Source organism: Myodes glareolus, chromosome 14, assembly GCF_982192425.1.
Source record: "Myodes glareolus chromosome 14, mMyoGla1.1, whole genome shotgun sequence".
Taxonomy (NCBI): Eukaryota; Metazoa; Chordata; class Mammalia; order Rodentia; family Cricetidae; genus Myodes; species Myodes glareolus.
Genome location: NC_142039.1, coordinates 14690679 through 14708187, shown reverse-complemented (window position 1 = coordinate 14708187; position 17509 = coordinate 14690679). Strand labels below are relative to the sequence as shown.

Here is a 17509-nt window from a genome sequence, read left to right as displayed (position 1 = left end):
TATACCTGTATGAAAATTTTCAAAGATTAAAAAAATGTTTTTTTTCCTGAACAAAAGAAATTAGTCCTACATTGGTTTGAAAAAAGACCTCAGCCTCTTTCTTAAATTCATAAAACTCTTAAGGAAAAAAATCATTTATTTCAAAATAAACACGTTCTATAGTAGAATGTTGCCATTGTGCTTAACAGAATGTAGTGTGGAAAGCCATGGTTTTGAAGGTGTGAGCAGAGGGCTCCTTGGAGAATACTAGAGTCTTAACGCTCACAGCCAAATAGCTCTCACAGTTCCTCTAGTGTTCATTTAATCACGCCAGGCAGCGGGGAAATGCCGGCTCTTTCACGTATTCTCTAAGATCAGGTTTTCATTATACTATTTTATGGTTTAAACCATTTTAAAGTTGGCTCAGGGCGTTTCCCAGCCACGTTCAAAGGCAGTTAAAGGAGAGGATAGGCCTTCCCACACAGGGAACCCCTCACAACAGGATGTTTTCCAAAGAATTCTTTGGGAACCTGGACCTCTCCACCCATCCCCCACAGCTTAGACTCCCACAGGAACTCCTGTCAGAAGGCCATCAGTGATGTGCTAGGATGTGCTGGAAACAGCTTCTCAGGGTCAAGACCGGCTGGTCTTTATTCTGATATTTTCAAGAACCGAACAGTCTCCCTAGAAAATGAGGGTGACTCTCAAAGACCTTTGTTGATTTTCCAGAGGAAGTGTCCTGGTACCATGATCCGGCACAACATCTGATGTCTGGGACCCCTACACTAACAAACAAACTGGTGTTTTTTCTTGGGGATGTGATACAATCCAGTTCCACATGGTCATTTCAAGTGACAGGTATAAGTCAAAAGCTGGATACGCCATGTTTCCTACTGTCCCTTTTATTCTTGTAATATCATGGTCGTAAGAACAGGTCATTGTACGAAAATCTTTTTTATAGCATTGACCTTCTGTCTAGTTGTCCATGCCAAGTTACAAAACTGCTATTTTTAGTACATGAAACTAAGTAATCCAGACTAGTTTATTTATTTAAAAAAGAGAGACATGATAGATTTTAAAAGCTGTATCCACAATCTATGCAAAAGTAAGAGTTGTTTTGGTGTGCTTTTGGTTTGGTTAACATTTAGTGTGCCAAGAAGTTTGTTTAACAAGGAATTTCCCAACTGTTTTGGTCTTTTTTTAAATCTCAGACCCATAGGTTAGAGTGCTGGCCTCTGTCTGAGCCCACAGTCAGAGTTCAGTATCACATCAGCGCTCGTCTGCAAAGTCTGCACAGTCCAGAGATCTCAACATCCTCTGGAAGATTTTTCTAGATATGCAGAGTGCAGGACCCCAGAGTTCCACCCCAGACTTTCCTCATACAAATCTGCATTTTTAAAAATAAATAAGATCCAGGTGATTTGAGTCTATGTTAGAAGTGTGTAGCACTGGGCTCACTTACCAGGCTACAGGTGTGGGGAAGTCTGGAAGCTGGCAGGTTTTATTTTCAAGGTTGATAATCATCGGGTGTAGCAGGAGCCGGGCATCCACTGTTACAACTGGCCTTGCTCTGGAAGGAGAAAGCCAGGACATGAGAAACTCATGAATCATGGAGGGGATCTTTTCCTCATCAGAGGAACTCTCCTAGAGGTCATTGCGAACATATCCAACTTTGCACAGTGAATTTTGCTCTTGGCATGTGAACAAGTGGGTACCACATTCAAATTATCCCTCTAAACCATCTGAGAGCAGAGAGCTCCGACAAAGGATGCTGGTGGTCCGTTACAAGCACATTACGTCCATTGACCTGATTTCTTTATGGAGTGGACTCACTATATTGTGATAATATAGTATGATTATAATACAGCTTCATGATTTTCAAGGGGCCTTATGTCCATATTTGAGAAGATATATATTTTATTTAAAGATTTATTTAATTTTATTTATATCTATGTACACATGCTGGTGACTGTGGAATCCAGAGAGGGCATCAGACGTCCTGGAGCTATGGGTAGTTGTGAGCCACCCCATGTGGAATATGGGAACCAAACTTGGGTCTTCTGCAGGGACAGCAAGCTCTCTTAACCACTAGGTCACTTCTTCAACCCCAGACACATCTTCTCATAATACGTAGGTGAGCCTTTTGAAATTTGTTGGCTCGTTGATAATTTTTCAACTCGATTGGTAATTTCCTAGCTAAGCTTTGCAGTTCAAGAACAAATGAAAGTGAGTTTATAGAACAATTCTGTATTTCACTCTGACAAGTGCTTCTCAGTCTTATCTGCACAATGTAATTACTCAGGGAGCTTTCGAACAAATACTACACCCAGACATCATCCTGGGTCAATGGAATTAGGCTAAGGGTTTGTGTTGGAATTTTAAACACATTCTCAGCTGATTCTAATAGTCATAGTCATATCTGAGGCGAGGAATGGATGTGACCTGCCATTAGAGCCACCCTAGAGACAACAGGATAAGAGAGTAAATCATGGAGTAGGAAAGTGGGGGAGCTCTCAAAGTATCTTTATCAGAGACACACACTGGGAGCCAAGAGTTAAGTGTGCTTTTTTTCCAGAGTTAAGTGTGCTCCAAAGCTATGTTGAGTAGGAATCTTCTGACAGACGGGGCGGGGGGGTCATATCTAGAGGCAAATGCTGTGCAAAGACTTCAAACAGTTCCATGATAACAGCATGGGGCCACTGGGATATTTTACAAGCCTCTGGATGTTAACTGTATGGTATTATTTTCAAAATGGTATTTTCTCCAGTTCTGGGGGTGGGGATTTGATAGTAAAATGGTATTAGGCATGCAAGAGATTTGCTTTGGCAATCACCATTGAGAAGAATGTGGAGGAAATGGGGGGGGGAGGAGAAAATTCTGGTGTGGACATTGGGGAATCCTTGGGCAGAGATCCTGTGACAGGATTGTCTCCAAGGACCGGCGTGCATTTATGTCCTTGTGCCAACAATAGGCTGGGAGTAGCTCACAGAAAATATGAGATTGGCACAGAGCTGTGGTGGATTTGGAGGGTGGCAACAAAGCAGGGTTCTTGGTGGTGTAAATGTGCAGCCGTAAGAAAGCCAAGTTTCATACTTCAGAGGTGCGGGGAGTTTCACCTCTGTATCCTAAGTGAGAAGAGCAGAACAAAACAGCCCACGACACATTAGTGTGAAGAAAGCTAACCTTAGGGTCTGTCTGGGAGATAAAGCCACCATAGCATCACATACCTGGGACACCTGCACATCGGGTCTGTGTGCCTGCGCTCACCTATGACTTGGTCTGGAAATCCTAATCTAGTTCCTTGGATTCATTTTAAACATTTTAAGAAAGCTCAACCACCTAACCAGCTACTACTCAGCAAAATTTGCATTCAGACTCTCACCGAGTCCTTAGAACAGAAGTAAACTGACAAGGTAAGTACGGATAGCTCACTTTACAGATGAGAACTAGAGGCTTAGAAGGTGATAGGACGGTGATTCTCAACCTGTGGGTCATGACCCTCTGTCTCCAAATGATTCATAACACTAGCAAAATTAGTTATGAAGTAGAAACAAAAATAATTTTATGGTTGGGGTCACCACAGCATGAGGAACCATATTAAAGGGTCACAGCATTAGTAAGGCTGAGAGCCACTACTATGGCTTTTCCGGAAATTACAGAAGAGTTAGTGTCTGGAAGGGTCAGGGTTTGAACCTAAGTCTGTTGCACTAATGCTGCAGAGGGCTTGTTTCTGGAAGGGATGACTCCTGGCATGTTCTAGTCCCAACTTCCTGTCCACACTTGGATGTGAGGGTAAATAGCCACATTCCCCCTGCCATAATTCTGTCCTGCATGTATGGTCACTGACGATCCCCAAAGTACTGACAGTCCAAGTTCAGGTCCCTCTAAAAACATGGGCCATTTTCTCATTCCAAGAGTTTAATAGCTGATTCCATGGCAGTTACATTGGTAGGAGCTAGAGGTTTGCTTATAAAGCCTGAGAATGAAAATATGTAGAAATGAGAGAAAGGTGGAAAACAGAGAGAAAAATACACCCAGAATTTTTAAAAGACATAGAAACATTCTTCAGGATAAACAGGGGAATAGGTCTTTGGAGTCTTTAAGGCAAAACTACCCAAGTAGGAAAATGCATTTAAAGCAGAAGAATATTTGCATACCAGCAACCACATACCTGTAGACAGCTACTTTCCCTTTTCCAAATGCTCCTACAAGTAAATCTTAAAAGAAAAAGCAAAATCAAAATACATGCATAATTTTTTTAATTGGGCATTCCGAATCTGAAAACCCCAGATCAGAAGTGTCCTCCCAACTGGAAACATTTTGACCACCAACATGATGCAATAAGTGGAAAATTACACACCAGGAAACCTTGTTTAATGCACAAAATTATTAAAGAAATTTTATAAAATTTGCCACCAGACTGTGTGTATAAGGTATGTAAAAAATGTAAACGCATTTTGTGTTTGTGCTTGGGTCCCATCTCGAAGATCTCTCACTATGCACAAGCAAAGATTTCACAGTCGGAAACGAAAATAAGCAGAAACCTAAAGACTTCTGTCCCGAGGCTTTCTAGAGAGGGCGGCTCAGCCTTATCTGCGCTAAACTCAAAATCTGAAGCAGTGCATGGACTGTCCCGGGTGCCGGCTACAATGAGAACCATGAAAACAGAGGAAGAATTCCCACTCGGTTAAGACAGTTTGGAAGAGTGTGGGGCTTCAGATGACAAACTGGCACATGAATGAGTGGCTTTCAAATACCTTCTGTCTTAGATACGCTTGCGAGGTCACCATGGTATTATTTCCCCACAAAGTAAAGGCAGGTGACCCAAGAGAAGGCAAAGGGAAAAGTACACGCTGAATACTAACTCTAAACCTGACTTGTACACGCTGTCTGATTGCTCCCTTTCCAAGGACAACCCTAGGAAGCAAGAATCATTGCTGCAAAGCAGCACATTCTGAGTGTCATTCTGAGACCACCATCTCCTCTTTCCAGAGAGTGTGGTTGATAAGTATTCTTTTGGTGAAGCAGTCCATACCATATGAAATAACTGATATATTATCCTGATGATCTTAAGTAACAATAGTAACAGCAAATATCACACAAACAAACCCAATATTTTAATAAAAATTCTTTCCAATGACTTCTTTGACTTCTAAGAGGACATTTGAAAGTTTGCCAGCAGTACAACCTACAGAGAAATGCATTGAATATTAAGATGACTACATTATAAACTTCTTCACATCCACATGGCCAGAGTTAGACCTGAGTGACAGCAGGAGTGAATTCCTGGTCTCTGATGGGTCAAACTAGCTCAGTGCTTCAGACCCCAGGCAAAGCAGCCTATTTGTCTCTATCTAATTTACAGTGCCCATTCCTGGGGAAAAGATACAAAATTAGAAATGGCACTGGCTACATCTACAGCATGCACACGATGGGTGTGGGAGGAGCAAGGACTCTAGAGTGAAATACACACAGTTCAAACTATGATTGGTTAGTTCTAGTAAAGGAGAACGGTAAGTAGGGCGATGTGTGGAGGTGACCGAGGAATCAAACTGATGAAAGGAATTTAACGGTATAATGACTCAGGGCCACGCGGTCTTGTCAGCCATCTTTCTGTCTAGGGCTGGGAGCTGAAACTGGGCAATAGACATCCAGCTTCCCTGTCCAAGTGGGAAATCTTGGTGGGGTCTCCCTCCTTGTGTCCTGGATATCCCCAGGCAGAGAAAGCCATAACTGCCTACAGAGGCGTCCACATTTGTGGTTCTACTTACTGCATCCATCCTTTCTGAGTCTCTCTTCATCCTTTCCTTACAAATATGTTGCAGGTCAATTCCTCCAGTGCACACTTTGTTTTCTAATCCTTGGCTTAATGTCTTCTTGGGGAAAAGTCAGTCTGAGATACATCAATTCTCATTAAATATTTTCTCTTAAGAAGTGGACTCAAACATCTCCAAGATCAAAACCTCAGGAAAACCCTTTCTGTTTTTTAAATACAGCCTCTGGAATAAGAGACTCAGGATTTGACTCTGAGCCACTGAACATGCTATTGTTTGAAAAAGTCAAATGCAAGCCATCTGACGAGAACCGTGCCTCTGGAATTAAAGAAACGACTGGAAAGGGGGCTGCAACTTAGCCAGTTTCTGCCTTAAATCACTGATGCAGGATATCTAGGTTCCCGAGTCTTTCAGATTTACAAATCATCTCAATGACTTATGTTAGAATTTCAGCTTCTCCGACTATTTCCACATGTATTCTTTGTTACAAGTGCCTCCTTGAGGATATTAATGCATGTTTTTTATCGTTATCAGAACATAAACGCTTTCTTTGTGGTACTCACAGGCTCCACCTCACCTGAGATGAGTGCAACCTGGGCAGCCTCACTAGCATCTACATCTGTTGCCATGGCAGCAGATGGACAGCTCTGTTACACAAACTCATTCAAGAAAGAAAGTGGGCTTTGTTCTTGGCACTAAGTACAGTAAAATATTGATCTACGAATATTGGACTGTATACTAAAAAAAAGATAAATTATGAGATTTTATTTGCAGGGTTTCAATGGATAAGATTCCTTACTCCACAAGTGTGAGGACCTGAGCTTGAATCCTCAGCATCATGTAAAACATCATCCATTGCTCTACATACCTGTAACCCCAGCACTGGGGGACAGAGACAGGTGGATCCCAAGAGCGCAGTGACCTGCCAGCTTAGCAGAAACTATGAACTTTGGTGAGAAGGCCATAAGATGGGCAGCACTAGAGGAAGACATCCAGTGTCCTTCTCTGGCCTTCTCATGGTCATGTATGAGCGTGACCACCCATACACTCACATGCACCACACTCATACACACGTACATATCATTGTAACACACGCATACACATGAGAAAGAGGGGGAGAATTAATGTGATAAAAGGGGGAAAGAACATGAGATGACAAGCCCTTACAGGGCAGGAATCTGTGAGTTAGCATAACGACTTCCTCCAATTGTATGTGTTGAAAATAAATGAGGAAAGAAATAAATCTTTGCTTCCATGGCCTTAGGCATAGAGCCATCACACAATCAAGGCCCACATAGTCCTGCTAAATAAGAGAGTAAGTGCAACTATGATCGTCTTCCAAGGATGAGCAACAGGATGAACTGTACCCCTTACACAGGCAGGTTGGTGGAAACCAGAATGGAGTTCTGGGATTTCGCATGTGCCCTTGTCGATACTGGATGAAGTGTACACACATCCCCCAAGTCTAGGGAGTGACATGGAGGCTTGGTCACAGTTAGAGACAAGCTGCTAGCGGTGACAAGGAAGAGGATCGTCCCTTTAGGCACTGTAACTCCTCTGCTTCAGGAAGTGAATTTTCCAGCCCTGGAAAAAGAAAACTAATGGACAAAGTAGGTGCCAATTTTCTTTGTAAGAATGTAGCCACAGTTATTCGGAGGCCAAGGAAACAGTTATCTACCACAAAAGCACGCTTGTCTTTTGAGACCCCACCTTGGTATCATGCCTGCTGGCAAAAGCCAGAAGCATTCATGCTCAGGATCTCCAGTTGGGCAGACTTTTCTAAGGGAGGAAGAGAATTTGCTGGTTTCCTTTCTGACTAATCTGTCTTTCTAAAGGATGGGACTGATTTTGATAAGCACCATGTAGGTTCTCCCTTTTTCTCTCTGTTTCTCTCTATGTATTACATAGATACAGGATGGATGTTCGTGTTTGCATCCATCTACCTATCTACATATCCTTTATGTGCACAGAAATATGTGTTTGTGTCTGTACATATTTGCATATGTATATTTGAATGCACAAATATGCATGCACACCCAGAAACAATACTTTTTAATCACTCCTACAAAGTCCTGATTAGGTGTGAGTCCATTTTACCTTTCCACCACGTTATTCTCAGGAGTCTAACTCTGATCATCAAGCTTGATTGCAAGCATCTTCCCCACTGAACAATCTCACCAACCCCTTTGTCTAGGCATTGAAAGGATAATCTGGAGAGAAAGTAATTTTGCTGCTGATCTGTAGATCCGTAACCGTATGAACTTTCTCCTCCTTCCCTTACTTCTAGATAACAGGTCTTACACTATGAGCTCATGCTCACTTCCTCCCATTGGTAAATGTCTCAGAGGCAAATCTGAAAACAAAGAGGGGAAAAATGTCGCCCTTCTCTGTATATGCACATTAGCTGTTTTCGTTTTGTTTTGTTTTTCTGGAAGAAATAGCTGGCAACCAAAATCAGTTCTTTCCACTCAATCAGAAAATGTTCTCCAAATGCTTCAAGGCTTTGTCACGGCTTCTCTGGCCTTAGGAGCTGGTTTATTTTCCTCTGGATGGAAGGACAGAGGATTCTTAAAGAAACAAAAGGGGGACTTAGCATAAATGCAGGATCAGTTGTCAAGAACCAAAATAACCCTAAAATGTGAAGTCATCAGAGCTATGCTGTGCCTGTCTTTGTAGTCTCCAAAACTATTCTTTTTAAATAAGGAGGAAGGGCAGCACTCCACTTCCCGAAGGGCTGCTTGGACTGCAGGCTGTCTTCACTCACAAGGAAGGGGAATCTTAGAGCCCAAACTCTGGAGTGTGTGCTGAAGGTTTGGGGCAGGTTGGGAGCATGCAGTGAGGGGGGGGGGGAGACTTCTCAGAAGAAGGGCCACACAGGGGGGACAAAGAGAGGTGACAGTTGTTCTACTAAGCTTTCATCAAGAATCATTTCCTTGGGAAGTCTCTGTCATCCATACACCTATACTCTGAAAGATCAGGCAGTCTTTCTCACCCGTAACCTCCATTCTGGAACCTTCTCCTTGTCCCATCATCCCGAGGAACACACAGATCTGAAGCCAGCTACAACAAAGGCCATCAGACAGTTCTTTTTTTATTTTGCAACTCAAAGAGATTTACTAGGGCCTGGGAGTTTGTTAAGTGGGCAAAGTGTTTGCATTGTGTGAGCAAGAGAATCTAAGTTCAGACGCTGGGGAGGCTGTTCCTGAGTTGTTGTATCAGGTAGGATAGCAGTACATCTGTACTCTAGGTCCAGTGAAAGACTATCATAAAACTAAAGTGGAGAGTGACAGAAGAAACACTCATAGCCCATCTCTGGCTGCCAGGTGTGTGTGTGTGCGCATGCACACACGTGTGTGTGAGCGAGCGAGCGAGAGAGAGAGAGAGAGAGAGAACATGTGTATGCACGCAAGCACGGAAACTCACACACAGGACTAACTAATTTAGTATACTTTGGGACAATGAAGGGTCCATAAGAACATCCAAAGATATCTGGAGAGAGGGAGTCCAGTGGGTAAGAGCACGGACCAGCTTCATAACTCAGCACCAACATCCAAAGCCAGTCATGACTGTCTTTTCCATTAACTCCAGCATTTGGGGGCAAAATAAGCACTTAGACTAGCTGAAATGGCAAGCTTCTGGTTTAATGGGACACTCTGTCCCAGAGTAATAAGACAGAGAGCAGTGACAGGATTCTTGATGTCCCACAATGGGCTTGAATGGGCACACACATCCTCTATACAATAAATAAAAAAATGGATCCCCAAATATAACATATATGGAAAGGTAGTAGTTGCAGAAAAAGGTTAACACAGCTGAAGAAGCGGCACCTTAAATGTTGAGAAAGTAAAGAAATCATGCATGCATTCCCAAATTATAATTTTAGCAAATACACCCAAGTATGTTTGAAAGAACGGAATGCTACCATGTTGTCACCTGATCAAAGGTTAGCATTTTTTTAATGTTTACCAGAGTGTGTGTCACATAGTAAAAACTAAACGTTAGTGGTAATTGTTTATTCCTAATCTGTGGCAAGCACATACAGATGGACAAAACCATGAACACATTCATAAAAAGTTACAAGGGGGGATTTCATATAAAACATTTATTGCCAACAAATACACAGGAAGATATTTAACTTCACTAGTCACAAAAGCATTGCAAATGAAGGCAACGATGAGATACTATTTTTAGCTTTTTAAATCAGAGGATGAAAGATTGGCACGGCGCGGGAGGGGGGGGTAGTGGAGGGTTATGAGTTCATATGCCTGGTTTACGAGAGGGTAAATCGATGGAATTTTTTTGCAAGGTAGTTTTTTGTTATTGATGTCCTTTGTTTTTGAGATAGGTGCTCACACAGCCCAAGCTAGTCTTGAACTTGACACACAGCCAAGGATGACCTTGAATTCCAGAGCTCACCTCTAACTCCCAAGTGCTGGGATGATGGGTGTGTACCACCATGCCCAGTTAATGTCACACAGCCCAGAGTTGCATTGTCTGATCTGGCTAAGGGACTCCAGAGTTGTTTTCAAGTGAGGGAAGCCACAACACATAGGTGTATATAGGTGCTTATATGTGTATAGAATTTCTCATTTACATTCTAAAAATCTTTGAAGCCCTGCTTTGTTTTGTTTTGTTTTAATGCGCAATTCTGTTTTGCCATGAGTGTTGGGTCCCCTGGATGGAGTCACAGACTGGTGTGAGCTGCCATGTGTGTGCTGGGAATTGAACCTGGGTCCTCTGGAAGAGCAGTCAGTGTTCTTAACCACTGAGCCATCTTTCTAGCCCCCTGAAGCCCTGTTTTAAATGCAGTGTTGTCAAGTGGAAGTTTGCTGAATGAAAGGTGAAGAATTAAAAGTTTCAAATCCTGCTTTACCTTACTACTGATTTCTGCATGACCTAGGACAAGTCTCCACTCCCTAACACATCTCTGATGGAGCCTTTGAGGCTCCTAAAATGAGAAGGCAAAGGGCATAGTAGAATCTGTTGGGCTTAGATGAGTGTTATTCTATGTTCTCATGTCTAATTCAAGCCTTTCCTACTTCATATTGCAGCCTTTCTCATGCAGAGGTGTGTGTGTGTGTGTGTGTGTGTGTGTGTGTGTGTGTGTGTGAGAGAGAGAGAGAGAGAGAGAGAGAGAGAGAGAGAGAGAGAATGTGTGTGTATGCGTGTGTGTGTGCTTTCTTAGCTTTCCAATCTGCACATGGACATTGGCCAACTTCTGTGACTCAACCTACTGACTCTTACCCGTATTTTGGGACTGTTGTTGCCCGTATGTCATAGAGTCTCTTTCAGACCCTGCTCACCACTTTCCCAGGGTCCATTTCTGCCAGGCCTTTTCCTGAAGAATGCAAATACCACCAAAGGCAGTTAAGCAAAATCTGGGGACCCATCATGATCTGTTCGTCAACACAGTGAGAACACTAAGCGAGAACCCAGCACTGGACACCTGTTACAGAATGCTAGGGTTAAAGATGGGCGTGTGTAAATCTAGAAACCGAGAAACTGGTGTTTGGGGAGCAGAAAAACAGATCATGTTTGTGGGAAGCCAACATTAGAGTCTCCTCAAGTTTGGCAAATGTGTTAATCTAAAAATAGACAGAGGCTGCTTTTCTTGCTATTTTATCACAACACGCGAAATATTACTGAGGGGAAGGTTAGGAGTGAAGGAAGAAATGTTTGAGAAAAAAAGACGCATGATTTTATCCCAGAAAGCAATAACTCTAACAATCTGTCTGAAATGCTTCCAAATGAACTCTGAAGAAAAACATTTATGAGCTTGAACGTGGTATTAGGTTGCGGCATTGTAATTTACCAAGGGTTTATTTTCCCTTTAAAAAAATCCCACAAAAAATCAGAGCAGAATATCAAACAATGAGTGTGCCTTATGAAAATAGTTTTCTACATGCTATTAACATCCTGTGGTTGCAAGAACCACTCATCCCCCTCTTTCTGCTCTCATTGTCGCTTGACAAATCATCTCACTACGTCCTTGTCACGGGTCACACTGATGCACAGTGTGTGTGTGTGTGTGTGTGTGTGTGTGTGTGTGTGTGTGTGTGTAGTGTCCAGGCAGCTGCCAAAAGTCCTGGAGAAAAGTTTGCTTCTTCAAGACTAGGGTCCTTTTTCAGCCTATAGGAAATGAGTTTCCAGTCCCCAGAAAAGTCGCAAGCTTCCAAGACACCCCTATTCAGCCTGAGGGAAAGCTCCTATGATTAGAACATTATGGTGTTTTATGTGCTTTCTAAGTACCATGAACTGAAGTGTATACTTTTAGAAAAGACATGAAAGAAAGATGGACACTTTGGGGGAAGGAGAAGGGGTTTAGAAGGAGTGGGGGATAAGAATCGGTAATGGGGGAGATTGAAATACATTATACATATCTAAAATTATTTTTAATTAAAAATTATAGAATAAAAAGATCTCAAGATGTCAAAATTCTAACTTCCTTAGGAAGCACCTCGGAGTGTGTCTATATTAGGGAGCGGGTAGCTAATTTAAAGTGATATCCTGTGGCAGGCTCTAGTCCCATATGCCTGGTATTATAAGAGGAAACAAGCAACATACACAGTAGACCATGAACATATTTGAGCAACTCAGTGCTCAACGCAAACCAAGGCAAGGGCTGTGGAAGGAATCAACTCCACTACTATCTTGCTTTTCGACTTCTTGTCCATAAGATTGGGAGGAAATACGTGGGGTTTTGTTGCTTTTTGTACTTTTCCTTGTCCCAACCCATCTGTGGTTTGTAAAATTACAAACTACAGACTGAAGAGGAGTAGAGGAGACAGGCATGGCATTTATACCAGCGGCGCCATGCCCCGGGCACCTCATTCTTCTGTATCAACTACAAGTCACGGTGTGCTGACCTCCCAGGCCCATCAGTGGGCAGGACAAAGGTCCTTCTAGTCTCTGAACACACAGAAGCCAGTGTACAACTCACCAAATGGAGGCCAAGGCTGACAGAGTACTAAGCGGTGGAGTGCTTGCTTAGCACGAATACATCCCTTGCTTCCATCCCCAACACGAGAAAAGCAAAACAGTGATGGTAGGTAGTGATGGTAGTGATGGCCACGTAGGTCAGGACCTGTAGCATCAAAGTTTCTAGGTGAAACTTGACTTTTCTAATCGTTCCTAAATTTATGACAACGACACTATTCAGTCCTTCTTTAGCGCATGCCTGGGGAAGGTAAAACATGGCACTTCTGCGGCTTTTATGGCTGGAAAGGAAAACAAGCAGAAGAAAGACTCTGAGCATCCTCAGAGGAGCCCCACCTGCTTCACCACGCCTTCTAAGGCTTGGCCACATCCTGACCTTTCCAGGGTTCCTTCACTCCTCTATAAACATCGCTTAACACTAATGGATATTAGATAAAAAGCCCTAATATCACAGGGATATCGATAAATTACATAGAATGAATAACATATGGTAAAATGTCCCATTGACAATGCAAACAGAAGGGGATGAAGAGGACTTTATTGGTTGTTTTTAAAATGGACCATTTCAGAGCTAGGGATTAGCTCAACAAAGTGCTTGCCACACAAAGATGAGGACCCGGTACCCAGCACCAATGTAAAAGTCTAAGGTAGTAATGTATACCAAATAGCCCAACTGAATAAGTAAGTCTCAAAAAAATATGTGAGAATGAGCAAGACATCAGCATCAAACTCTAGTCTTCACATATGTACACATGTGCACTTGCGCACGCTCGCGAACACACACACACACACACACACACACACACACACATACACAGATCCTCTTATAGGAAACTTTAGATTTTAATTATTTGAGTCATCATTTTAGGACACAGGACTGAATCTGAAGCAGAGAGCTCAGACCTCAGCCTTGACCCTGAACACCATCCTGCCACCTCCACTTGGCTGGAAGAGTTGAGAAATGGAAATAATTAATTGACTAGTCACGATAATTCTAGAATTTTCAAATTGCCTCCAGAATAAGCTTGAATGGTAAGGATTAGTCTGGTTAACTTTTTTTATGGTTAGATAAGCAGAGGTTAACACATGCCAAGGCGGTAAATCTGGTCCATGCCGGTGAAGAAGGGAGAACATGGACTCCTGGCTTCAGGTGTGGTACTCTTTATGTTACCTGGTGTGATGGATAATCTCAATCTTGAACTTGATTGGAGAGAGAAGTAGCTAGCTAATTAGTAAAGCACACTTGTGTGTGTGTATGAGGTCATTTCCAGAGATGACTAACTCTGGGATTTTGATCTTATCAATACTCGATCCACTGATGGATTACAGTTTTGAACAGAAATTGAGAAGAAGTGATACCGTGGAAGATAGAGCCTCTTTGGAGGAAACCTGAGTAGCATTCTTGGAGACTGCATCTTCCCATGGACCTACCTGTCACTGCACTGCTCTGCTTCCTGCCTGCTCCTGTGTAAGCTGCTTTTCCATCCCTCTCACCATGTGAACCAAGGCTAAGAGAGTCAAACAATGACATCCTACTCTAAGTTACTTTGCATTTTGTCATAGACGTTAAAAGTCTAATCTAGCCCTGAAGCATCTTGAACAGGTAATGAGTCTGTCTGATAGAAAGCTAGGAATAAAGGCCAAAGCCGCCAAGAACTAACTGGCACTTTCAGTGGAACCCCCAGGAAAGAAGCACTGAAGCTCATTCTCATTATCTCCTGTTGGAGTCTCAAGTTTGTTCTACACAGAGATAAAATGACTTGCTAAGTCTCAGTAGAGTTAGAAGCCAGTGGTGAGTTAAAGAGAGAAAGGGACAGTGGTTTGTAGGCAAAGACATGTGTCTGTGAGGTAGCTGTGCATTGGCTCATGTATTTATATCATTCATTCAGGCAAACATTAATTTATTCAGCTAATTTTCACTTGACTTGTGTTTTTTTGTGTCAGTCAGTGGTTTGAGCACCAAGACTCTGAAATAACCAAAACCATATTCAATCCCTTGGTTTTAAGAAGGACACTTATCAAATAATCACACACTTGTGTAGCTTCCATCTGCGATGTGCGTTTCTAGAAGGTTTCAACAGTCAGGGAAGGCTTCATGAGGAAGTGACATTTGACCTGAGTTTCTACGTGGAAAGAGAAAATACGGGCCATTTTCTGGCCAGGATGAGCCAAGACTTTGAAACAGAAGGGATGAAAAAAAAAAGGAAGAAAGACACTAAAATAGTATTTGCATATTAATAGATTTAAATCACTTATAGAACGAATGGACAAAAAGAGGAAAGAATTAAAGTGAGATCCTAAAAACTGATATGTTTAGGCTTATTCTAGTTTTCCACATGCCACTCTGGCCCCTAATATACTTCAAATAAATTGTGAATCTTCATCTGGCAACGGATGGAGATAGAGACAAAGTCCCTCATCAGAGCAACAGACTGAGCCCCAAGGTCCAACTGAAGAGCAGAAGGAGGGAGAAGATGAGCAAGGAAGTCAGGACCACGAGGGGTTAGTACACTCACTGAGACAGTGTGCCTGTTCTAATGGGAGCTCACCAAATCCAGGTGGACCGGGACTGAATGAGCTGTGACCAAACTGGACTCTCTGAATGTGGCTGAAATGGAGGGCTTGATTGAGAAGCCATTGATAAAGATGGATGGAGATAGAGACAAAGACCCACACTGGAGCACTGGACTGAGCTCCCAAGGCCCAGATGAAGAGCAGAAGGAGGGAGAACATGAGCAAGGAAGTCAGGACTGTGAGGGGTGTGCCCACCCATGGAGACGGTGGAACTGATCTATTGGGAGCTCACCAAGGATAGCTGGACTGGGACTGATAGAGCATGTGATCAGACCGGACTCTCTGAAAGTGGCTGACAATGAGGGCGGACTGAGAAGCCAATGATAATGACACCGGATTTTGATTCTACTGCATGTACTGGCTTTTGGGGAGCCTAGTCTATTTGGATGCACACCTTCCTAGACCTAAATGGAGGGGCGGCCTTGGACTTTACACAGGGCAGGGCACCCTGACTTCTGTTAGGATTGGAGAGCGAGGGGGAGGAGTGAGGGGGAAGTGGGAGAGAAATGGGAGGATGGGAGGAGGGTAGAAATTTTTAATAAATAAAAAAATAAATGTTCATGCCTTTTCAACCTAGAAATGTGTGAGTCCTTTATCCTCACACAAGCATTCCTCAATCAAACAATTAATTCACAGTCCTCTGTCCCGTGATACAATGAAGGCTTCTTGAAAGGAAGAAATGATTTTTTTTCAAATGATGTTCATAACATATTGAAGACATATGACCTTCTGCTGGAGTCTCATCTGTGTCCTCTTCCGTTCACTGTTTCAGTCTGTCTATGCCAGGAAGTCATCTTTACTGTTTTTATGCTATCATGGTAAGAATTCTTGACATGCCATCTCTGTGTATTTACTCCTGCTGTGCTGGAGTCATTTCTTCATATAACTGCATATATGTGTGTGTGTGTATGTATGTATGTATATATATATATCATAATGTCATATACATATATATATGCATAATGTCATATACACATATATATCATAATGTCATATACATATATATGTATAATGTCATATACATATATGTAATGTCATATACACATATATATCATGATGTCATATACATACATATATGTATAATGTCATATACATATATATCATAATGTCATATACATATATGTGTATAATGTCATATATATATCATAAAGTCATGTGCATGTATATGTATGATGTCATATACATATATATCATAATGTCACATACATATATATGTATGATGTCATATGCATATATATCATAATGTCATATACATATATGTGTATAATGTCATATACATATATATATCATAATGTCATATACATATATATCCTATATCTTGGAACCCTGTTAACTTAACTCTCCCATAGAGAGTATCTGATTATCTTAGTAGCACTGTGTGTGTTGTGTGTGCATGTCTCTGTGTGCATGTTCATGTATGTGTGCACAGGTGTATACACAACCTCAGAGGTCATCCTTCAGCAGCCGCCCACTTTTCTTGTCTCTCATTGGTATCGGACTGGTTAATCAGGATAGTCTGGCTGACATACAGCTCCAGGTACCTGCTTCCCCCCCCATCACCACTGCTGAGATTACAGACATATGTCACTAGGCCTTTTTGACTAGGGATCTAGGACATCAAATTCAGCTTCTTACACTTACACAGCAAGTTCTTATGACTGAGCTTTCTCCCAAGTTGCCCTCCCCCAAATTCACTCACATTTAACTTTCTTAAAAGTTGTCTTTTATTCTGCCTTGTATCAAAGGCAACTACTGGAAGCTGTGTCTCTGTGATTACAGTGTTCCTCAAGGGCATAGATTATGTCTACAGAGTGTTACTACTTCACTTGTGCCTAATAATAGCCAATGTACTAGGTACTTCGTGTGTATTATGGAACTTAACCTCAAAAGTGCTACCTTGAAGGAAAATACTCTTAGGTAATAACAGGTGTTTTCCTAATGAGGACACTGGGGTTCCAGACTATGGTCATTTGTCAAAGTCCTATTGCAGCCATTGTCACCTCCAGGCTTGGAACTCAGGCCCAAAGAGGTGAAACACTGTCTAATTCAATGCTGTATTCTCTTTATCTAGAATGGTGCTTGGTAGTTAGAAGGTGCTTAGTATGTATTTGTTGCATAAATGAATAAATAATTGCCCTCTCAAAACATGATCTCTTCAATGTCATGTGATCAGTATTCTTCTATCATTTTTAATAGTAAAAATATTAGTGGCTGTTCTAGACATTAGCTGAGCCTGAGTATCTGTT

At 42.1% G+C, this 17509-nt stretch overlaps 1 protein-coding gene across 1 annotated transcript in view; it reads right to left on the bottom strand.

Annotated features, from left to right (window-relative positions):
* Itga8 (integrin subunit alpha 8) overlaps nucleotides 1-17509 on the bottom strand; it is a 172498-nt gene that overhangs the window by 80104 nt on the left and 74885 nt on the right. The window contains exons 14-15 of the mRNA XM_087896358.1: nucleotides 4151-4196; nucleotides 1442-1549 (exon numbers count right to left, since the gene is read on the bottom strand). Of these exons, the coding sequence (XP_087752484.1) occupies nucleotides 1442-1549; nucleotides 4151-4196 (154 nt within the window). The remainder of the gene's footprint in view (nucleotides 1-1441; nucleotides 1550-4150; nucleotides 4197-17509) is intronic.